Source organism: Caretta caretta, chromosome 1, assembly GCF_965140235.1.
Source record: "Caretta caretta isolate rCarCar2 chromosome 1, rCarCar1.hap1, whole genome shotgun sequence".
NCBI lineage: Eukaryota > Metazoa > Chordata > Testudines > Cheloniidae > Caretta > Caretta caretta.
Window position 1 is genome coordinate 8118541 of NC_134206.1, and position 23515 is coordinate 8142055.

Genomic DNA, 23515 nt, shown 5'->3' on the forward strand with positions numbered 1-23515 from the left:
CCTTCTCTAGGCTCCCCTCTGGAACACATCTCCCTATGCTGCCTAGCACTGGACTTGTCCCTTGTTTAGCTGCAACACAGACATTTTTCTCCCTGAGTCAGAGCTGCCTTCAGCTGAAGGGCAGGAGCTGGTCTGAACCACCCCTACCCCGGAAGCATGCAGTTTCCCACTGCTGTAGAGGAATCAAGGAGACTCTCTCTCTTCCCTTCACCAGTTCCTGAGACTTTCCCCTTTCCCTCTGAGGTCCCAGCAGAATGCTCCTTCTTGCTGCAGGCAGACAATTTAACAGCCTGAGCTACATGGAAGAAATCATTGCCAATTAGCATATCAATAGGGGTATCGTCTACCACCCTCACTGATAATACAGCTTCCAAACCTTGGGTTTCTATGTGCACTTTAGCCAAAGGCACAAGGATTTTCTCACCTTGTTGCAGTATACTCATCCTAACTGCATGCTTCATGCCTAGTTGTGAAGAGGCTAATTTTACAAACCTAGTAGGATAAGTGACAGGTGCCTGAGGGGCTTCTGTGCTCATAATTGCAGCATTTGCATGAGCTACCTGCTGCCTGCTTCCTCTGAGCACAGAGCATTTACTTTTTAGGTGATCAGTGGAATTACAATGATAATTCTGGACTCTTCTGTTTTTACAGGAGATTAGGGTTGGGGATTAGAAGAAAGGGGTAAAATGGGACCATACTTCCCACTAAGTGTAAACCCTCCGTCTGTGGTTTTCAACTTTTTATCCTATAGACACTGTTTCACATCATCTTTACATGTTTTTAAGATGTTGTCAAGGTTCCTCCCCCACTCTGATCGCTAGGGTACAGATGTGGGGACCTGCATGAAAACCTCCTAAGCTTATCTTTACCAGCTTAGGTCAAAATTTCCCCAAGGTACAAAATATTCCACCCTTTTTCCTTGGATTGGCTGCTACCACCACCAAACAAATACTGGTTACTGGGGAAGAGCTGTTTGGAAACGTCTTTCTCCCCAAATACTTCCCAAAACGTTGCACCCCACTTCCTGGACAAGGTTTGGTAAAAAGCCTCACCAATTTGCCAAGGTGACTACAGACCCAGACCCTTGGATCTTAAGAACAACGAACAATCCTCCCAACACTTGTACCCCCCCTTTCCTGGGAAATGTTGGATAAAAAGCCTCACCAATTTCCATAGGTGACCACAGACCCAAACTCTTGGATCTGAGAACAATGAAAAAGCATTTAGTTTTCTTACAAGAAGACTTTTAATAGAAATAGGAGTAAATAGAAGAAAAGAAATCCTCTCTGTAAAATCAGGATGGGAGATACCTTACAGGGTAATTAGATTCAAAACATAGAGAATCCCTCTAGGCAAAACCTTAAGTTACAAAAAAGATACACAGACAGAAATAGTTATTCTATTCAGCACAATTCTTTTCTCAGCCATTTAAAGAAATCATAATCTAACACATACCTAGCTAGATTACTTACTAAAAGTTCTAAGACTCCATTCCTGGTCTATCCCCGGCAAAAACCAGCATATAGACAGACATACAGACCCTTTGTTTCTCTCCCTCCTCCCAGCTTTTGAAAGTATCTTTTCTCCTCATTGGTCATTTTGGTCAGGTGCCAGCGAGGTTACCTTTAGCTTCTTAACCCTTTACAGGTGAGAGGAGTTTTCCTCTGGCCAGGAGGGATTTTAAAGGGGTTTACCCTTCCCTTTATATTTATGACAGATGTGCTCCTGCCCAACTAGGTCAAACATTCCTTCGAAGCTTGTAACACCTGGGCCCCTTACCCACTTTCCCATCAAATCTTCCATTTTGTTAACATATTTCACGTTACGTACCAGCACTCCACTTAAGATTCCTAAATGTCACTCTAGACATTTCAGGAGTAATCTGAAATGGTTTCAAAACCATTTCTTTGAATTTACAATAATCTAAAGCATCATCAGATGGCATTTTATTGAATATATCCACAGCTTTACCAGTTAAATTAGCAACTAAAGTGGGAATCTTCTTGTCATCTTGTCGTCAGGAACCTTATGAATCACACACAGTCTCTCAAAGGTAGTGAAGTATTCAGCAATATCTCCTGCCTCGTTGTATGCAGGACACAGCTCTTCCCATTTGAGGATTTTTGGAGAGGTGGGAATCAGTGGAGTGGTTCTGCTTTTCCAGGAAGTCCAACTGGTGATTCCGCGCTCTCTCTCTTTCTCCTCAGTTTCTTCTTGTTTTAGTTCCATAGCCCTTCTGAGTTCAGCCTCATCTCTGGCAGCTTCTGCTAGTTTTAGCTGCAATATTCTCCTCTGCTCTTTTTATTTTTCTACTGCCTGCAATCTAAATAGCTCCGATTTCACAATTGTTTAGCTCTTTGCACTCATCTTGTTACTTTTCTGTCCCTACTTCCCTTTCCTGAAATAAGCAAACAGAAAACAACATACTGGTAATCTCTTTGACTGATCTCCAGCCGCCACACTTAAAGTCTTCCTTAAAATTTCTACACCAGTGTATGAAGTGCAAATCTCACTCAGAGCAAGATATGCATTTTACCCTGTTTGCTGTACCACTGTGAAGGACTTCCCCGGGGTGCAACCTGGAATTGGGGTACCGCTGAGCCCTATGGCACACCAGTCTGAGTCCCCTCTCACACTGTGATCATGTGACAAGCTGCAGACCCCTCCAGGTCCTGCATTCACACAAACATTCACAGGCAGGGACACACCCGGCTGAGTTACATGAATGCTTTTGCCAGCCATTCATGAACCAACAATAGCGAGGCTCCAGTCAATTCCCCCCAGCTCACCAGCTTAGAACCCCAGAGCTGTACCATCTTGCCCTGGTCAGAAGCCTGGTTTATTAACAAGTCTGCCCCTCCCTCAATGTGGAGGGAACAATGCACCAGCCCCTCTCCTTGAGCAGATTTCCATTTTGCATTTCAAACAACACACTGTTTTAGGTAAAAAACATAAAAGCGATTTATTCACTACAGAAGGATAGAGTTTTAGTGATTATAACAAGGTGTAGAGACCAAAGTAGATGACCTAAGAGATACAGCAAAATCACCATCTGAGTTCCCTAAACTAGACAGGGTTTGAATCAAGCAGTATCTCATCCTGATGGTACAAACAGTTCATCAGTCTTCCATACACTGGCCGGGATTTCTCCTTTCCAGCTCCCCAGTGAAAATCTTTTCCCTCCAAATCTTATCCTTTGACATGTTGCATTTGCGGGGGCAGGGGTCGGGGGGGGGGGGGAGTAAAGCCAAGTGATGATATCACTTCCCCTTTTTATAGCTTCTGCCAGGTGCAAGGAACTTCATTGTCCCAAACAAAGCCCCCAGCACAATTAGTGGGAAAGTACAGGCACAAGATGGAGTCTGGTGTCACATGAGCTGGTCACATTTTCTTGCATGCTTCAGTGAGTCATAGCAGAGGCCATTACCCATATTCTGGCTACAACATCTACAGAAAAGTCCATCCGTGGGGAGAAGCTTCTCCCATGGCCCATTGTTCTCAAAGCGCTGGCTCGACTGGATGTAAACTACCTTGTGGGAGTTACCACAGGAGCAAACCCATTTGAAATACAGGTACATAATCAATATTCATATGTTCAGATTTTAAATATGAGACGTGCATACAAATAGGATCATCATATTCAGCAAACCATAGTTTTTCCAGTGACACCTCACATGACACAGTTTGTACAAGATTTGTGGCAATGATATAAAAGCCATATTTGTGGCAACTATATAACAGTGGTGAATATAGGGGTGCCTGGTTGTTGTTTTGGGATACAGCCCGGAAGCTGTGGAAACCACTGTGCCCCCAAACCATTCAGCTGGGTTGGCCTCTCCCCCTACTCTTCTGATGACACACAGCCAGCCCCTCTGGGCCCTGTTATCACCCAGAATGACAGCAGGTGGTGGCCACACATCCAACTAAGTTACTTGAGTGCATTACCTAAGTCACTCATGGACCAATAATGGAGGCACCAGAGAATTTCCCAGCTCCCCAGCCTTGCACCCCTACTGGACCATAAACCCAAAATTATACCATCTTGCACTACACAGAGATCTGTACAGTGTGAACTCATTAGTCTGCCCTTCCCTCAATGGGGGAAGATATTCACCAACCTTTGTTAGCAGAGCTAAGAGTCCCAAACACTTCACTCAAAACCACACTGGTTCAAATAAAACATAAATCAGGTTTATTAACTACAGAACGGTAGATGTTACGTAATTATAAGTGATAGCAAACAGACCAAAGCAGGTTACTTAGGAAATTAAACAAACTTGCAGATTAAGATTTTTAGAATGATACCTCACAGGGCATGCTTTGTACAAAACATACCATAATTACATCACCATGGTAAATATAGGGTGCTTTAGAGTGCAGAGTGTCACAGGGATGATCCAGAGAGTGACAGGGGGAGGAGAGGAGAGAGTTGCAGGCAGGGCCTTGAGGGAAGAGGCAGAGCAGGGGTGGAACCTGGGAGAAGAGGCAGGGCAGAGGGGTGGGGCCTCAGTGTTCCAGTTACCAGCAATTAGAAAGGTGGCAACCCTATGAGTTGCACATAGATGGACTCCCCAGTTTGTCACGCTGACACAGCACAGTAAGGTCAGGAACGGATTTAATGTCTCTTTGACTGGCCAGTCAGTGATTCAGGGAAGAGGGCCCAGCACCATGTCACCAGCCAGCTCTGCATGGAGCGCGGTCTGAGAACCAGAGCACCAGCAGAAAATTTTAGGTCCCTTTCTGAAGAAAGAGCTGGAGCAGCCTATCCCGGATCTCCTGAGTCTTCGCCCCATAGATGATGGGGTTTAGCATGGGGGGCACCAGGAGGTACATGTTGGACATGAGAACATGGAAATGCAGGGCCACATTGTGCCCAAACCGTTGCGTGAGGGCGGCAAAGAGATGTGGGATGTAAAAGGCTAAGATGACACAGAGGTGAGAGCCGCATGTCCCAAAAGTCTTTAGTCGGGCGTCCTTTGTTGGGAGGCTGAAGATGGCCCTGAGGATCTGGATATAGGACACAGCGATACAAAACACATCCAGACCGATCACCAAGAATGCCACAGAGAGGCTGTAGTAACTACTGACGCTGATGTCGGTGCAGGCCAGCTTCACCACAGCGATGTGCTCACAATAGGTATTTGGAATGATGTTGGTTCTGCAATATGGCCATCTCCTCGCCAGGAAGGGATGGGGCAGTATGAGCATGATGCCGCGCAGCACCATGGCCAGGGAAATTTTGGCCACCACAGGGTTTGTCAGGGTGGTGGAATGTCTCAGGGGATCGCAGATGGCCACATAGCGATCAAAAGCCATGGCCACCAGGATCCCAGACTCTATCATAAAGAAGCTGAGAAGGAAGTACATCTGGGTGAGGCATGCACTGAAATTGATCTCCCTGGAATTGAACCAGAAGATGCTCAGCATTTTGGGCAGCACTGATGTAGACAGCACCAGGTCTGTGATGGCTAGCATGCAGAGGAAATAGTACATGGGTGCATGGAGGCTCGGCTCCATCTTGACGATGAACATGATGATGAAGTTCCCCAAGATGGCTATGGCATAGATCATGCAGAAGGGGATGGAGATCCAGACATGGGCTGCCTCCAGGCCAGGAATGCCCAGCAGGATGAAGGTGGAGGGGTTGGTGAAGTCGGTTGAGTTGCAATCTGACATGGTGTAGGGATGAAGATGTCCAACACTGAGGCAGAACAGTGTTTCCTGCATCTACTGTACATTCCCCTGACTTCCAGTATGTGCCCAGGATCTAGGGTGATGATCGCAAGACAAATACCTGGATTTAGAGACAATGTTAATATGAGACACTTCATGCACTACTGGAGGCTGTTCTCATGAATAAAGCAGGTTGGTCTCTCTTCACACACTGAAAAATGATATTTTCATTATTCAGATAAATTAATTATGAACAACTGACCCGAATAATGCCAATTCCATATTTTATGGTGCTCCTTTTGTCAATAATTCCTACACATCCTGGTGTGGGAAACCTTAATAGGTACCAGCAGGAAGCACGAGTGGATACTGGTTTTCCCTTATTGGTCCCGAGGCCTTGTCTACACTGCCAAGCTTTTTCGCCAAAAGGCAGTGTTTGGTGACGAAATAGTGGAGGTGTTAACACCTCAAAGACATTATCCGTGATGGAACTCCTCAGTTTCAGTGACATAATAAAGCCACCTGGACGAGAGTTGCAAGGTTTTTACTCAAACTTTTTGTCACCATAGTGCCAGTGTAGACACCCTGCTTGATTTTATCACTGTAATTGGCCCATTGCTTTTCTCCCACGCCCGGTGTCCCCCACCCATGGGAACACTCACCATGCTTGCACTGTTCACTGGCATGTTTGCTTGTCAAGAGTTATGGGGAAAGAGACTGGTGTGTTACCAGCAGTGTACTTTAATGTAGCATTTCAATGCTGTACATATAGTTAACAATAATGCTTCTGTTTATTGTTACTTGTGCTTCACCGGATATGTTCTTGAAAGGAGGCACCCCCTCCACTCCAGCCGAGTGTCTCCACTGGATAAGAAAGCACCAAAGATGGAGCAAGGAAGATATGTTCCGGGAGGTGCAGCAATACTCTGATGCAGACAAGACGGAATGCAGGCAGTGGAGGGAAAGCGAGAAGCAGGAAAGGAAAGAAAATGAAGCATACCCTAGGGATGAAATGGAGAGACTGATAAAAGTTTTGGAGCAGCAAACCAACATGCTGCAGTCCCTCCTGATTCTCCAGACTGAGCAGATGGGTGCCCGCCCTCCCCTTCAGCACATTCAGAACTCTTTCCCATGTCTTCCCCAAACTCTGCCCACTCATTCCTTTCCGATTTCTGAGACGTCTCACTTTACTGTTCATTCCACCTCTGCAGACTCCTTTTCAAATGACAGCTGGACTTACGCTCAGTAGTGTGTGTGTGTGTATGGTGTTGTGGGTTTTTTGGCAATAAAAGCAAAGTTATTTGAATAATAAGTACTCTTTGTTTGTTTCCGTTGAAGTTATGATAACAGATGGCAGCAGCAAACTAGCAAGCAGTTTCGTCATTTCCTTATATTGAAACCTGGACCAGAACAATCACAACTGCTTCCTACCCTACCAAAACTGGACTTCATTATGCATTACAATCCCATGCATAGCAATAAACATTACTTGTTCTCATTTTCAAAGTGTTGCCGTAAAGCCTCCCTGATTTGAATTGCCCCCCATTGTGCTATCTGCTAGCCTTGATATTGGACTGCTTAAAATCAGCAGCCATGTGTTCTGTTTCAGCAGTGGACCCCTGAGAAAACTTTATGCCCTTACCTATACAAGTATTATACAAGATGCAACACATGGCTAGAACCAGGAGAATATTTTCCTCATTGAGGTCTACCCTGTCAAAAAGGCATCACCGGCACACTTTTAATCGGCCAAATGCACATTCCACCATCATTCTACTCCTACTCAGCCTATTCTTGAAATGCTCCTTACTGTTATCCAGGTTTCCCAGGTACGACTTCATGAGCCCTGGTGTTGAAGGGTATGTCAGGTCTCCTAGGAGCATTATGGGCATTTCAACATCCCCTGTGGGGATCTTCTGGTCTGGAAAGAAAGTCCCCACTTTCAGCTTTCTGTAAAGGCCGGTGTTCCTAAAGATTCATGCGTCATGCACTTTTCAGGACCACCCTGCATTGATGTCAATGAAATGCCCACAGTGATCCTCGAGTACCCATAACACCATGGAGAAGTACCCCTTCCAATTAATATATTCTATCACAAGGCATCCAGTGCCAAAATTGGAATATGTGTGCTATCTATCGCCCCTCTGCAGTTGGGGAAACACATTTCTGCAAAGCCATCCGCAATGTCACGCACGTCCACAAGAGTTACGGTCTTATGCAGCAGGATGTGCTTAATGGCCCTGCACACTTGCGTTAACGCAGCCCCAAAGGTCGACTTCCCAACTCCAAACCATTTTGAGACCGATCAGTAGCAGCCTGGAGTTGCCAGCTTCCACAATGCAATCGCCATGCGCTTTCCCACCGAGAGCACAGCTCTCATTTGGGTGTCCTTGCGCGGGAGGGCTAGGGAGAGTTCAGTACACAATTCCAGGAAGGTGGCTTTCCACATCCAGAAGTTCTGCAGCCACTGCACGTCATACCAGACCTGCAGAACGATGCGATTCCACCACTCACTGCTAGTTTCCCGAGCCCAAAAATGTCGTTCCACCATGCTCAGCTGTTCTGTGAATGCCAAAAGCAATCTAACGCTGCTCTTATCTGTGTCAGACATTGTGTCAGGCAACTGTGACTCCTGTTGCTTTCGCAGCTTCAAGATTGACTCCACTGCCATTCGCGATGTGCTACTGACAGCTAGGAGAGCTGTGCGGGATCCATTCCCGCAAACAGAGGGGGCAGACTGAACAGAAAACACTGGACATTGGAAAATGACACACAGGACATTGGAAAATGCTGTGACGGAAATAAATGCATCATGGGACATTGAGCCTGGAGCCATGATATGCTGTGATCTGCTCTGCCTTCCCACAACACCTATGTGCACAAGATGGAGAGCTGAACTGTGGGATAGCTACCCACAGTGCATTGCTCTCACTGTCGTTGCGACCGCCCCACCTGTGGACGTGCTATGCCGAAAGAGAGAGGCAGTGTGAACATGCAACAACGATTTTCTTTAATGGCTTTTTAGTCATTGACCATACTTCCAGTGAAAAAAGTCTGCCAATTTTCACATAGCCTTAATGCAATGAAACCCAGGCTACAGAGCCAAGCTGTAGGAAGCTTCTCATTCACCTAGTTACTGAAAATCTGAAAGTGGGGAAAAAAACACCTTTGCCAAGACATGTGCCGGGGGAAACATCCCAACTAGAACCCACCTCAGGGAAAAGACTGGGGCGTCATTGATAGCAGCTCCACGGAAACACCTGCTCATTTGCAGCAGTGGCCACAACAAAGACAATGTTCAGATGCCTAAGGAATGGGAGGGAGAATATCCTGCTCTGGAGATGCACTCAGTTTTGGTCACCCAGTCTCTATAAAGGATGTAGCAGATAGAAAGGGGATTTCCCAGGCAGGCTGTGAGAAAGGGGGAGGCTGCCATATGTGGAGAGACTGAAAAGTCTAGGACTGGTTAGTTTAAAGAAGAGACAAATAATGAGGCATAGGATAGAGGAGAAGAAAATAAAAGAATGGAACTGATTACATTGAATGGACAAACAGAGAACAGCTCCCAGCCAGTCATAGCTATCTACAGATACCCTTCAAAAGGGCCAATTCCCCAAAGATAAGGCAAATGATCAGCAAAACTGAGTGGGAGAAAAAATTTAGACAGAAAAATGGGAATGAAAAATGGAAGTTCTTTAACAAGAATTTATGAGAGAGCTAAAAAGGGTTGATTCCACAGTCAAGAAAGTGGAGAACTTTGGTTAAAAACCCAGTTCAGTAGCAAAGTGAAGGCAGCAAGGGGGGCGGGGGCGGGGCGGGAAGCAATATATAACTAATGGTAAAAAGGGAAAATAGATAGCAAGCAATACAAATTGGAAGTTATGAAAATTGATACGGGACATTACAGAGATCAGGGGGAAATCCATGCTTTGCAGAGCTAAGGATAACAAAAAGGAGGTTGTTAAGAACAAAAGAAATCCTAGAGAAGGTAAAGGCCAATTCTGAGAGGGAGAAAGGAAACTTGTTAATGTTGGAGAAAAGGGAGATGTGTTCAAGAAATGTTTTTGTTCTGCGTTTGGAAAGGAGCAGTATCAGGTACTCAGATCACACACGGTGATGAAACACTTTCCAGTCCATTAGCAGTCAAAGAGGATGTTAAACAGCATCTACAGTAGAACCTCAGAGATAGAAACACCAGAGTTATAAACTGACCGATCAACCACACATCTCAATCGGAACCAGAAGTAGGCAGTCAGGAAACAATGGAAAAGCTGATATGGGATAAGTTTAAAAAAAAGTCTAGGCGTCTAATTAATTCCAGTCAACAACATGGTTTATGGAAACAGGTCTTGTCAAATAAATCCGATTTCATCCTTTCATGAAAGTACACGTTTGGTTGATCAAGGGTACCAAGAGATGCAACAGACTTCGACTTCTCTGAGGCATTGGATTTAGTAGGGGAAAACATTCAGTTTAAAAAATGAACACTGTACAATACCAGTAGATTTTGTGAAATGTTAAATGGACTAAAAGCTGGCTATCTGAGAGATCTGAGAAAGCAGTTGTCAATGGGCCATTGTCCGCAAATGGGGGGGTTTGTAGTGGGGTTCTGCAGGGATCAGTTCCAGGCTAGATGCTATTCAATATTTTCATCAATGATCTGGAAGCAAATAGATTATTGTTGCAAGTAAAATTTGCGGACTACCCAAAGATTGGCAGAGTGGTTACAATGAGGCAGCCAGGGCAGGCATACCGATTGATCTGGAGCATTTGTTGAGCTGGGCCCATGTAAATAAAATGTTTTAATACTGTGAAATGCAAAGTGATCCTCTCGAAACAGGGAATACCAGCCCGACCCCCAGACTAGGGCACTGTATTATGGAACGCAGGGATCCTGAAAAGAATTTAGGGTTGATTGTGGACAACCAACTCATCGTGAGCTCCCGGTGTGATGCTCTGGTCAAAATGACTGATGCGATCTTTGGATGCATAATCAGGGGAGTGGTGAGTTGGAGCAGGGGAAGGATTTACCTCTGTACATGGCATTGATGAAACTGACTGCATCAAGTTCTGGGGTCCCCATTTCAAAAAGGATGTTGTAAAATTGGAGAGGGTGCAGAAAGAAAATATATTAATGATTGGAGACTGGAGAAGATGTCTGACAGAGAAAGGTTGAAAGAGCTTCATCTATTTATCTCATCAAAAAGACAATCAAGCAGAGACTTCCCTGGGGAGAAAACAGTGGGTGCTAATGGGCTCTGTAATCTAGTTTAGAAAGGCAGAGAAAGACCTAATGGCTGGAAGCTGAAACCAGATAAATTCCAATTGGAAATATGGGCCAAATGATTTGCACTGCAAAGGGAAGTAAGTGGTGGATTCTCCAATGCCCCATGTCTGCAGATCCAGACTGGATGCTTTTCTGGAAGCTCTGCGTGAGGGTTTGTCTACACTTAAAACACTACAGCAACACTGCAAAGCACCGAAGTGTAGACACTACTTACATGGATGACATAGGTAATTCACCTCCCCGAGAGATGGTAGCTAAGTCGATGGAAGAATTCTCTCGACCTCATTCTCTCTACATTGGGGTTAGGTTGATATAGCGACAGCTCTCAGGGGTGGGGGTTCTTTTGCTGTAAAATGCAATTTTGGGTTGCATTAACAGAGGCATAGCATGCAAGTCATGGTAGGTGATAGTACCGCCCTACTCAGCACTGGTTAGGTCTCAGTTGGAGTGCTGTGTGCAATTTTGGTCCAGTCTAGAAAGGATGTAAAGAAACTGGAAAGGATCCAGAGGTGAGCGAGAAAGATGATCCAAGGGATGGAATGCAAACTGTGCAAGCAAAGGCTGAAGGAACTGGGTATGTTTAGTTTGGAAAAAAGGAGATTAAGGATGGACATGATAGCAATCTTCAAATATTTGAAAGGCTGCCATAAAAAGATGAGGAAAATTTGTTTCTCTCTTGAGACAGAGGTCAGGACAAAAGGCAATGAGTTCAAAGTACAGCAGAGCAGATTGAGATTAAATCTCAGGAAAAACTCCCTCACTGTAAGAACAGCAGGACATTGGAACAGTCGCCTAGGCAGGTTGTGGAAGCTCCTTCACTGGAGGTTTTCCAAAGGAGGCTGGATAGCATGTGTCCTGGATGGTTTAAACACAACAAATCCTACATTTTTGCATTGGGTTAGACTAGCTGACCCTTGCAGGTCCCTTCTCACCTGCTGGAGGCCATCAGCCAGGGGTAGAGGAAAGAGGGACATTTTGGCCAGTGAAATTAGCGCAAACACATCCCCTGTGGCAAGGGCCCCAGAATGTTTAATGGCTGTGCAGAGTGGAAAGGACCACAGACCTATTCTCTAGCCCATCTCGCCCACATTGCAGTGGGTGTGTCGAACAGGTGAGCTCCTCAGCAAGAGATGGGTACCTGTGCATTCCGAGCCAGGCGTGTCTTCCCTGGGAATCCCCTGCAGGCAGCCGTTTCCCACACCTCTCTCACCCCGGCATCTGCAGCAGCAACACAGGAGTCTGCACCATTTATGATCTAGCTGTGCGCAATCCCAGGGGGGTTCACTCAGCCTCTAGGGGAGAAGCAGCAGGTGAACAGAAACAGGCTGGAGACTGGAGACACTCTCGCCAATGAGATCTGGAGAAAGGTGACTGAGGGGAGATAGGTTTTAGAGTAACAGCCGTGTTAGTCTGTATTCGCAAAAAGAAAAGGAGGACTTGTGGCACCTTAGAGACTAACCAATTTATTTGACCATAAGCTTCAGTGAGCTACAGCTCACTTCATCGGATGCATACTGTGGAAACTGCAGAAGACATTATATACACAGAGACCATGAAACAATACCTCCTCCCACCCCACTCTCCTGCTGGTAATAGCTTATCTAAAGTGATCACTCTCCTTACAATGTGTATGATAATCAAGTTGGGCCATTTCCAGCACAAATCCAGGTTTTCTCACCCTCTGTCCCCCCCTCTCCCCACAAACTCACTCTCTTGCTGGTAATAGCTTATCTAAAGTGACCACTCTCTTTACAATGTGTATGATAATCAAGGTGGGCCATTTCCAGCACAAATCCAGGTTTTCTCACCCTCTGCCCCCCCCTCCCCCCACAAACTCACTCTCTTGCTGGTAATAGCTTATCTAAAGTGACCACTCTCTTTACAATGTGTATGATAATCAAGGTGGGCCATTTCCAGCACAAATCCAGGTTTTCTCACCCCCCCCCCCCAACTTTTTTTTCCAAAAACCACACACACAAACTCACTCTCCTGCTGGTAATAGCTTATCCAAAGTGAGCACTCTCCTTACAATGTGTATGAAAAACAAGGTGGGCCATTTCCAGCACAAATCCAGATTTTCTCACCCCCCCACAAACACACACAAACTCACTCTCCTGCTGGCAATAGCTCATCCAAACTGACCACTCTCCTTACAATGTGTATGATAATCAAGGGTGGGCCATTTCCAGCATAAATCCAAGTTTAACCAGAACGTCTTGGGGGGGGGGGGGGGAGGAAAAAACAAGGGGAAATAGGCTACCTTGCATAATGACTTAGCAACTCCCAGTCTCCATTTAAGCCTAAATTAATAGTATCCAATTTGCAAATGAATTCCAATTCAGCAGTTTCTCGCTGGAGTCTGGATTTGAAGTTTTTTTGTTTTAAGATAGCGACCTTCATGTCTGTAATTGCATGACCAGAGAGATTGAAGTGTTCTCCGACTGGTTTATGAATGTTATAATTCTTGACATCTAATTTGTGTCCATTTATTCTTTTACGTAGAGACTGTCCAGTTTGACCAATGTACATGGCAGAGGGGCATTGCTGGCACATGATGGCTTATATCACATTGGTGGATGTGCAGGTGAACGAGCCTCTGATAGTGTGGCTGATGTTATTAGGCCCTGTGATGGTGTCCCTTGAATAGATATGTGGGCACACAGTTGGCAACGGGCTTTATTGCAAGGATAGATTCCTGGGTTAGTGGTTCTGTTGTGTGGTATGTGGTTGTTGGTGAGTATTTGCTTCAGGTTGCGGGGCTGTCTGTAGGCAAGGACTGGCCTATCTCCCAAGATTTGTGAGAGTGTTGGGTCATCCTTCAGGATAGGTTGTAGATCCTTAATAATGCATTGGAGGGGTTTTAGTTGGGGGCTGAAGGTGACGGCTAGTGGCATTCTGTTATTTTCTTTGTTAGGCCTGTTCTCTAGTAGGTGACTTCTGGGAACTCTTCTGGCTCTATCAATCTGTTTCTTCACTTCCGCAGGTGGGTATTGTAGTTGTAAGAATGCTTGATAGAGATCTTATAGGTGTTTGTCTCTGTCTGAGGGGTTGGAGCAAATGCGGTTGTATCGCAGAGCTTGGCTGTAGACGATGGATCGTGTGGTGTGGTCAGGGTGAAAGCTGGAGGCATGTAGGTAGGAATAGCGGTCAGTAGGTTTCCGGTATAGGGTGGTGTTTATGTGACCATTGTTTATTAGCACTGTAGTGTCCAGGAAGTGGATCTCTTGTGTGGACTGGACCAGGCTGAGGTTGATGGTGGGATGGAAATTGTTGAAATCATGGTGGAATTCCTCAACGGCTGCTTTTCCATGGGTCCAGATGATGAAGATGTCATCAATATAGCGCAAGTAGAGTAAGGACGTTAGGGGACGAGAGCTGAGGAAGCGTTGTTCTAAATCAGCCATAAAAATGTTGGCATACTGTGGGGCCATGCGGGTACCCATAGCAGTGCCGTTGATCTGAAGGTATACATTGTCCCCAAATGTAAAATAGTTACGGGTAAGGACAAAGTCACAAAGTTCAGCCACCAGGTTAGCCGTGACCTTATCGGGGATAGTGTTCTTAATGGCTTGTAGTCCATCTTTGTGTGGAATGTTGGTGTAGAGGGCTTCTACATCCATAGTGGCCAGGATGGTGTTATCAGGAAGATCACCGATGGATTGTAGTTTCCTCAGGAAGTCAGTGGTGTCTCGAAGGTAGCTGGGAGTGCTGGTAGCGTAGGGCCTGAGGAGGGAGTCTACATAGCCAGACAATCCTGATGTCCGGATGCCAATGCCTGAGATGATGGGGCGCCCAGGATTTCCAGGATTATGGATCTTGGGTAGTAGATAGAATATCCCAGGTCGGGGTTCCAGGGGTGTGTCTGTGCGGATTTGATCTTGTGCTTTTTCAGGAAGTTTCTTGAGCAAATGCTGTAGTTGCTTTTGGTAACTCTCAGTGGGATCATAGGGTAATGGCTTGTAGAAAGTGGTGTTGGAGAGCTGCCGAGCAGCCGCTTGTTCATATTCCGACCTATTCATGATGACAACAGCACCTCCTTTGTCAGCCTTTTTGATTATGATGTCAGAGTTGTTTCTGAGGCTGTGGATGGCATTGTGTTCTGCACGGCTGAGGTTATGGGGCAAGTGATGCTGCTTTTCCACAATTTCAGCCTGTGCACGTCGGCGGAAGCACTCTATGTAGAAGTCCAGTCTGCTGTTTAGACCTTCAGGAGGAGTCCACCTAGAATCCTTCTTTTTGTAATGTTGGTAGGGAGGCCTCTGTGGATTAGTATGTTGTTCAGAGGTATTTTGGAAATATTCCTTGAGTCGGAGACGTCGAAAATAGGATTCAAGGTCACCACAGAACTGTATCATGTTCGAGGGGGTGGAGGGGCAGAAGGAGAGGCCCCGAGATAGGACAGCTTCTTCTGCTGGGCTGAGAAAACCTGGATTTGTGCAGGAAATGGCCCAACTTGTGTGATGGCTCCTCTTCCGGAGGTCAGTTCTTTCTCAAAGGCTGAGCAACAGGTTGGGTGCCTGGGAGCACAAATGCTGAATCGTCCATTCTGTCCTGGGCATCCTCCCCCATGTAATCAGTTAGGAGACATTCCTGTACTCCCACTATTCGTCCCCAGTTTCCTCCTCTGGGCCTCACCTAGGACACCTACTCCTATGCTCTCTAGAGTGGAATCTATCCCCCAGTCAGCCATGAAGGAGTCACAGCTAACAGCCTGGACAGTTGTCTCTGTGGCAGGCTCTACACGCCCCTCCCTTCCTGGGGTGGTGTTGCCTCCTGCTGCAGTGTTAAAGGAACTCACACGCACCTCCTCAGTGATTTCTGTGATTCTATCACCCTTCTCTAGGCTCCCCTCTGGAACACATCTCCCTATGCTGCCTAGCACTGGACTTGTCCCTTGTTTAGCTGCAACATAGACATTTTTCTCCCTGAGTCAGAGCTGCCTTCAGCTGAAGGGCAGGAGCTGGTCTGAACCACCCCTACCCCGGAAGCATGCAGTTTCCCACTGCTGTAGAGGAATCAAGGAGACTCTCTCTCTTCCCTTCACCAGTTCCTGAGACTTTCCCCTTTCCCTCGGAGGTCCCAGCAGAATGCTCCTTCTTGCTGCAGGCAGACAATTTAACAGCCTGAGCTACATGGAAGAAATCATTGCTAATTAGCATATCAATAGGGGTATCATCTACTACCCTCACTGATAATACAGCTTCCAAACCTTGGGTTTCTATGTGCACTTTAGCCAAAGGCACAAGGATTTTCTCACCTTGTTGCAGTATACTCATCCTAACTGCATGCTTCATGCCTAGTTGTGAAGAGGCTAATTTTACAAACCTAGTAGGATAAGTGACAGGTGCCTGAGGGGCTTCTGTGCTCATAATTGCAGCATTTGCATGAGCTACCTGCTGCCTGCTTCCTCTGAGCACAGAGCATTTATTTTTTAGGTGATCAGTGGAATTACAATGATAATTCTGGACTCTTCTGTTTTTACAGGAGATTAGGATTAGGGATTAGAAGAAAGGGGTAAAATGGGACCATACTTCCCACTAAGTGTAAACCCTCCGTCTGTTGTTTTCAACTTTTTGTCCTATAGACGCTGTTTCACATCATCTTTACATGTTTTTAAGACGTGCTCCTGACCAACTAGATCAAACATTCCTTCAAAGTTTGTAACACCTGGGCCCCTTACCCACTTTCCCATCAAATCTTCCATTTTGTTAACATATTTCACGTTATGTACCAGCACCCCACTTAAGATTCCTAAATGTCACTCTATACATTTCAGGGGTAATCTGAAATGGTTTCAAAACCATTTCTTTGAATTTACAATAATCTAAAGCATCATCAGATGGCATTTTATTGAATATATCCACAGCTTTACCAGTTAAATTAGCAACTAAAGTGGGAATCTTCTTGTCATCAGGAACCTTATGAATCACACACAGTCTCTCAAAGGTAAGTGAAGTATTCAGCAATATCTCCTGCTTCGTTGTATGCAGGATGCAGCTGTTCCCATTTGAGGATTTTTGGAGAGGTGGGAATCAGTGGAGTAGAAGGGTTCTGGTTCTGCTTTTCCAGCAAGTCCAACTGGTGATTCTGCACTCTCTCTCTTTCTCCTCAGTTTCTTCTTGTTTTAGTTCCATAGCCCTTCTGTGTTCAGTCTCATCTCTGGCAGCTTCTGCTAGCTTTAGCTGCAATATTCTCCTCTGCTCTTTTTATTTTTCTACTGCCTGCAATCTAAATAGCTCCGATTTCACAATTGTTTAGCTCTTTGCACTCATCTTGTTACTTTTCTGTCCCTACTTCCCTTTCCTGAAATAAGCAAACAGAAAACAACATACTGGTAACCTCTTTGACTGATCTCCAGCCACCACACTTAAAGTCTTCCTTAAAATTTCTACACCAGTGTATGAAGTGCAAATCTCACTCAGAGCAAGTTGTGCATTTTACCCTGTTCACTGTGCCACTGTGAAGGACTTCCCCGGGGTGCAACCTGGAATTGGGGTACCGCTGAGCCCTATGGCACACCAGTCTGAGTCCCCTCTCACACTGTGATCATGTGCAGACCCCTCCAAGTCCTACACTCACACAAACATTCACAGGCAGGGACACGCCCGGCTGAGTTACATGAATGCTTTTGCCAGCCATTCATGAACCAACAATAGCAAGGCTCCTGTCAATTCCCCCCAGCTCACCAGCTTAGGATCCCAGAGCTGTACCATCTTGCCCTGGTCAGAAGCCTGGTTTATTAACAAGTCTGCCCGTCCCTCAATGTGGAGGGGACAATGCACCAGCCCCTCTCCTTCAGCAGATTTCCGTTTTGCATTTCAAACAACACACTGTTTTAGGTAAAAAAACATAAAAGCGCTTTATTCACTACAGAAGGATAGATTTTTAGTGATTATAACAAAGTGCAGAGACCAAAGTAGATGACCTAAGAGATACAGCAAAATCACCATCTGAGTTCCCTAAACTAGACAGGGTTTGAATCAAGCAGTATCTTATCCTGATGGGACAAACAGTTGATCAGTCTTCCATACACTGGCCGGGATTTCTCCTTTCCAGCTCCCCAGTCAAAATCTTTTCCCTCTAAATCTTTTCCTTTGACATGTTGAGTTTGCGGGGGCGGGGGGAGTGAGGCCAAGTGATGATGTCACTGCCCCCTTTTATAGCTTCTGCCAGGTGCAGGGAACTTCATTGTCCCAAACAAAGCCCCCAGCACAATTAGTGGGAAAGTACAGGCACAAGATGGAGTCTGGTGTCACATAGCTGGTCACATTTTCTTGCATGCTTCAGTGAGTCATAGCAGAGGCCATTACCCATATTCTGGCTACAACATCTACAGAAAAGTCCATCCGTGGGGAGAAGCTTCTCCCATGGCCCATTGTTCTCAAAGCGCTGGCTCGACTGGATGTAAACTACCTTGTGGGAGTTACCACAGGAGCAAACCCATTTGAAATACAGGTACATAATCAATATTCATATGTTCAGATTTTAAATATGAGACGTGCATACAAATAGGATCATCATATTCAGCAAACCATAGTTTTTCCAGTGACACCTCACATGACACAGTTTGTACAAGATTTGTGGCAATGATATAAAAGCCATATTTGTGGCAACTATATAACAGTGGTGAATATAGGGGTGCCTGGTTGTTGTTTTGGGATACAGCCCGGAAGCTGTGGAAACCACTGTGCCCCCAAACCATTCAGCTGGGTTGGCCTCTCCCCCTACTCTTCTGATGACACACAGCCAGCCCCTCTGGGCCCTGTTATCACCCAGAATGACAGCAGGTGGTGGCCACACATCCAACTAAGTTACTTGAGTGCATTACCTAAGTCACTCATGGACCAATAATGGAGGCACCAGAGAATTTCCCAGCTCCCCAGCCTTGCACCCCTACTGGACCATAAACCCAAAATTATACCATCTTGCACTACACAGAGATCTGTACAGTGTGAACTCATTAGTCTGCCCTTCCCTCAATGGGGGAAGATATTCACCAACCTTTGTTAGCAGAGCTAAGAGTCCCAAACACTTCACTCAAAACCACACTGGTTCAGACAAAACATAAATCAGGTTTATTAACTACAGAACGGTAGATGTTACGTAATTATAAGTGATAGCAAACAGACCAAAGCAGGTTACTTAGGATATCAAACAAACTTGCAGATTAAGACTTTTAGAATGATACCTCACAGGGCATGCTTTGTACAAAACATACCCCATAATTACATCACCATGGTAAATATGAGGTGCTTAAGAGTGCAGAGTGTCACAGGGATGATCCAGAGAATGACAGGGGGAGGAGAGGAGAGAGTTGCAGGCAGGGCCATGAGGGGAAGATGCAGAGCAGGGGTGGAACCTGGGAGAAGAGGCAGGGCAGAGGGGTGGGGCCTCAGTGTTCCAGTCAGTGATTCAGGGAAGAGGGCCCAGCACCATGTCACCAGCCAGCTCTGCATGGAGTGCGGTCTGAGAACCAGAGCACCAGCAGAAAATTTTAGGTCCCTTTCTGAGTAAAGAGCTGGAGCAGCCTACTCCGGATCTCTTGAGTCTTCGCCCCATAGATGATGGGGTTTAGCATGGGGGGCACCAGGAGGTACATGTTGGCCATGAGAACGCGCAAATGCAGGGCCACATTGTGCCCAAACCGTTCTGTGAAGGTGTCATAAATATAAAGGGAAGGGTAAACCCCTTTGAAATCCCTCCTGGCCAGGGGAAAGCTCCTCTCACCTGTAAAGGGTTAAGGAGCTAAAGGTAACCTCGCTGGCACCTGACCAAAATGACCAATGAGGAGACAAGATACTTTCAAAAGCTGGGAGGAGGGAGAGGAACAAAGTTTTTGTGTCTGTCTGTGTGCTGCTCTTGCCAGAGACAGAACAGGAATGGAGTCTTAGAACTTTTAGTAAGTAATCTAGCTAGGTATGTGTTAGATTATGATTCTTTTAAATGGCTGAGAAAAGCATTGTGCTGAATAGAATAACTATTTCTGTCTGTGCATCTTTTTTGTAACTTAAGGTTTTGCCTAGAGGGGTTCTCTATGTTTTTGAATCTAATTACCCTGTAAGATATCTACCATCCTGATTTTACAGGGGGGATTTCTTTATTTCTATTTACTTCTATTTTTTATTAAAAGTCTTCTTGTAAAAACTGAATGCTTTTTCATTGTTCTCAGATCCAAGGGTTTGGGTCTGTGGTCACCTATGCAAATTGGTGAGGCTTTTTATCCAACATTTCCCAGGAAAGGGGGGGTGCAAGTGTTGGGAGGATTGTTCATTGTTCTTAAGATCCAAGGGTCTGGGTCTGTAGTCACCTAGGCAAATTGGTGAGGCTTTTTACCAAACCTTGTCCAGGAAGTGGGGTGCAAGGTTTTGGGAAGTATTTTGGGGGGAAAGACGCGTCCAAACAGCTCTTCCCCAGTAACCAGTATTAGTTTGGTGGTGGTAGCGGCCATTCCAAGGATAACGGGTGTAATATTTTGTACCTTGGGGAAGTTTTGACCTAAGCTGGTAAAGATAAGCTTAGGGGGTTTTTTCATGCAGGTCCCCACATCTGTACCCTAGAGTTCAGAGTGGGGGAGGAACCTTGACAGAAGGCGGCAAAGAGAGGTGGGATGTAAAAGGCTAAGATGACACAGAGGTGGGAGCCACAGGTCCCAAATGTCTTGAGGCGGGCGTCCTTTTGGGAGGCTGAAGATGGCCCTGAGGATCTGGGTATAGGACATCGCAATAAAAAGCACATCCAGACCGATCACCAAGAATGCCACAGAGAGGCTGTAGTAATTACTGAGGCGGATGTCGGTGCAGGCCAGCTTCACCACAGTGATGTGCTCACAGTAGGTGTTTGGAATGATTTTGGTTCTGCAATATGGCCACCTCCTCGCCAGGAAGGGAGTGGGCAGTATGAGCATGATGCCACGCAGCACCACGGCCAGGGAAATTTTGGCCACCACAGGGTTTGTCAGGGTGGTGGAATGTCTCAGGGGGTCACAGATGGCCACATAGCGATCAAAAGCCATGGCCACAAGGATTCCAGACTCTATCATAAAGAAGCTGAGAATGAAGTACATCTGGGTGAGGCATGCACTGAAATTGATCTCCCTGGAATTGAACCAGAAGATGCTCAGCATTTTGGGCAGCACTGATGTAGACAGCACCAGGTCTGTGATGGCTAGCATGCAGAGGAAATAGTACATGGGCGCATGGAGGCTCGTCTCCATCTTAACAATGAACACGATGATGAAGTTCCCCAAGATGGCTATGGCATAGATCATGCAGAAGGGGATGGAGATCCAGACATGGGCTGCCTCCAGGCCAGAAATGCCCAGCAGGATGAAGGTGGAGGGGTTGGTGAAGTCGGTTGAGTTGCAATCTGACATGGTGTAGGGATGAAGGTGTCCAACACTGAGGCAGAACAGTGTTTCCTGCATCTACCGTACATTCCCCTGACTTCCTTATGTGCCCAGGGTCTTGGGTGATGGTCGCAAGACAAATACCTGGATTTAGAGACAATGTTAATATGAGACACTTCATGCACTACTGGAGGATGATCTCATGAAGAAGCAGGTTGGTCTCTCTTCACACACTGAAAAATGATATTTTCATTTTTCAGATAAATGAATTATGAACAACTGACCCTACTAATGCCAATTCCATATTTGATGGTGCTCCCTGCATCAATAATTCCTACACATCAAGGTGTGGGAAACCTTAATAGGCACCAGCAGGAAACACGAGTGGATACTGGTTATCCCTTATTGGTCCCTCGGCCTTGTGTATACTGCCAAGTTTTTTCGCCAAAAGGCAGCGTTTGGTGACAAAATAGTGGAGGTGTAAATACAACAAAGCCGCTTTTGTCAATGGAACTCCTCAGTTTCAGTGACGTAATAGAGCCACCTGGATGAGAGTTGCAAGGTTTTTACTCAAAATTTTTGTTGCCAAAGTGCCAGTGTAGACACCCTGCTTCATTTTATCACTGCAATTTGCCCATTGGTTTTCTCCCACACCCAATGTTCCCCACCCCTGGGAACACTCACTATGCTTCCAGTGTTTGCTGGCATATGTGCTTGTCAAGGGTCAGCAGGAAAGTGAGTGGTGTGTTACAAGTGCTGTATTTTATTGTAGTGTTTCAATGCTGTATGTGTACTTAACAATAATGCGTCTGTTTATGGTTACTTGTGCTTAAATAGTTATGTCCTTTAAAGGAGGCACTCCTCCACTCCAGCCGAGTGTCTCCACCAGATAAGAAAGCACCCAAGACGGAGCAAGGAAGATATGTTCTGGGAGGTGCTGTAGTACTCTAATGCAGACAAGATGGAATGCAGGCAGTGGAGGGAAAGCGAGAAGCAGGAAAGGAAAGAAAATGAGGCATACACTAGGGATGCAATGGAGAGGCAGATAAAAGTTTTGGAGCGGCACACCAACATGCTGCAGTCCCTCCTGATGCTTCAGACTGAGCAGATGGGACCCTTCCCATATTCAGAACTCTTTCCCATGTCCTCCCCAAACTTCGCCCACTCATTTCTTTCCCATAGATAATGGGGTTCAGCATTGGGGGCATCAGAAAGTACATGCTGGCCATGAGAATGTGCAAATGCAGGGAAAGATTGTGCACAAACCGTTGTGTGATGATGGTGAATAGATGTGGGACGTAAAAGGCTAAGATGACACAAAGGTGGGAGCCGCATGTCCCAAAAGTATTGAGCTGGGCGTCCTTTGTTGGGAGGCTGAAGATGGCCCTGAGGATCTGGTATAGAACATGGTGATTAAAAAATAATCCAGACTTATTGCCAAGAATGCCACAGAGAGGCTGTAGTAACTACTGAGGTGGATGTCGGCACAGGCAAGCTTCACCACAACGATGTGCTCACAGTAGGTGTTTGGAATGATGTTGGCTCTGCAATATGGCCACCTACTTGCCAGGAAGGGATAGGGAAGTATGAGCATGATGCCGTGCAGCACCACGGCCAGGCCAATTTTGGACCACCACAGGGTTTGTCAGGGTGGTGGAATGTCTCAGGGGATCGCAGATGGCCACAAAGTGATCAAAAGCCATGGCCATGAAGATCCCAGATTCTATCATAAAGAAGCTGAGAATGAAGTACATCTGAGTGAGGCATGCACTGAAATTGATCTCCCTGGAATTGAACCAGAAGATGCTCAGCATTTTGGGCAGGACAGCCATAGACAGGACCAGGTCTGTGATGACCAGCATGCAGAGGAAATAGTACAAAGGCCCATGGAGGCTCGGCTCCCTCTTCACAATGAACAGGATGCTGATGTTCCCCAAGATGGCTATGGCATAGATCATGCAGAAGGGGATGGAGATCCAGACATGGGCTGCCTCCAGGCCAGGAATATCCAACAGGATGAAGGTGGAGGGGTTTGTAAAGTCAGTTGAGTTGGAATCGGACATTGTCTCGGGGAGAAAGTGTCCAGAATTATGTTTCCTGCATGTACCGTATGTACCCTGACTTCCTGTATGTGCCCAGGCTGTAGGGCGATAGTTGCAGGACAAATGCCTGGATGGAGAGACAGTGTTAATATGAGACACTTCATGCAC

General features: G+C 46.0%; 1 protein-coding gene and 2 pseudogenes across 1 annotated transcript; all 3 read right to left on the reverse strand.

The window, feature by feature from the left end:
* Positions 1 to 4728: 4728 nt before the first annotated feature.
* LOC125645171 (olfactory receptor 52H1-like) lies at positions 4729 to 12183 on the reverse strand. The gene is made up of 3 exons (XM_048870395.2): positions 12143 to 12183; positions 8168 to 8182; positions 4729 to 5794 (listed from the first exon to the last, which is right to left on the reverse strand). The coding sequence occupies exon 3, from the start codon at positions 5725 to 5727 to the stop codon at positions 4729 to 4731; it is 999 nt and encodes a 332-aa protein (XP_048726352.1). The 5' UTR covers positions 5728 to 5794; positions 8168 to 8182; positions 12143 to 12183.
* A 7271-nt stretch (positions 12184 to 19454) lies between these two features.
* LOC125645123 (olfactory receptor 52D1-like) lies at positions 19455 to 21383 on the reverse strand (annotated as a pseudogene).
* Positions 21384 to 21809: 426 nt separating this feature from the next.
* LOC125635972 (olfactory receptor 52B2-like) lies at positions 21810 to 23263 on the reverse strand (annotated as a pseudogene).
* Between the last annotated feature and the right edge of the window lie 252 nt (positions 23264 to 23515).

Bases quoted from the DNA above. Each gene is read 5' to 3' on its own strand.
- LOC125645171 (XM_048870395.2), bottom strand. From the start codon at position 5,727: ATGCAGGAAACACTGTTCTGCCTCAGTGTTGGACATCTTCATCCCTAC.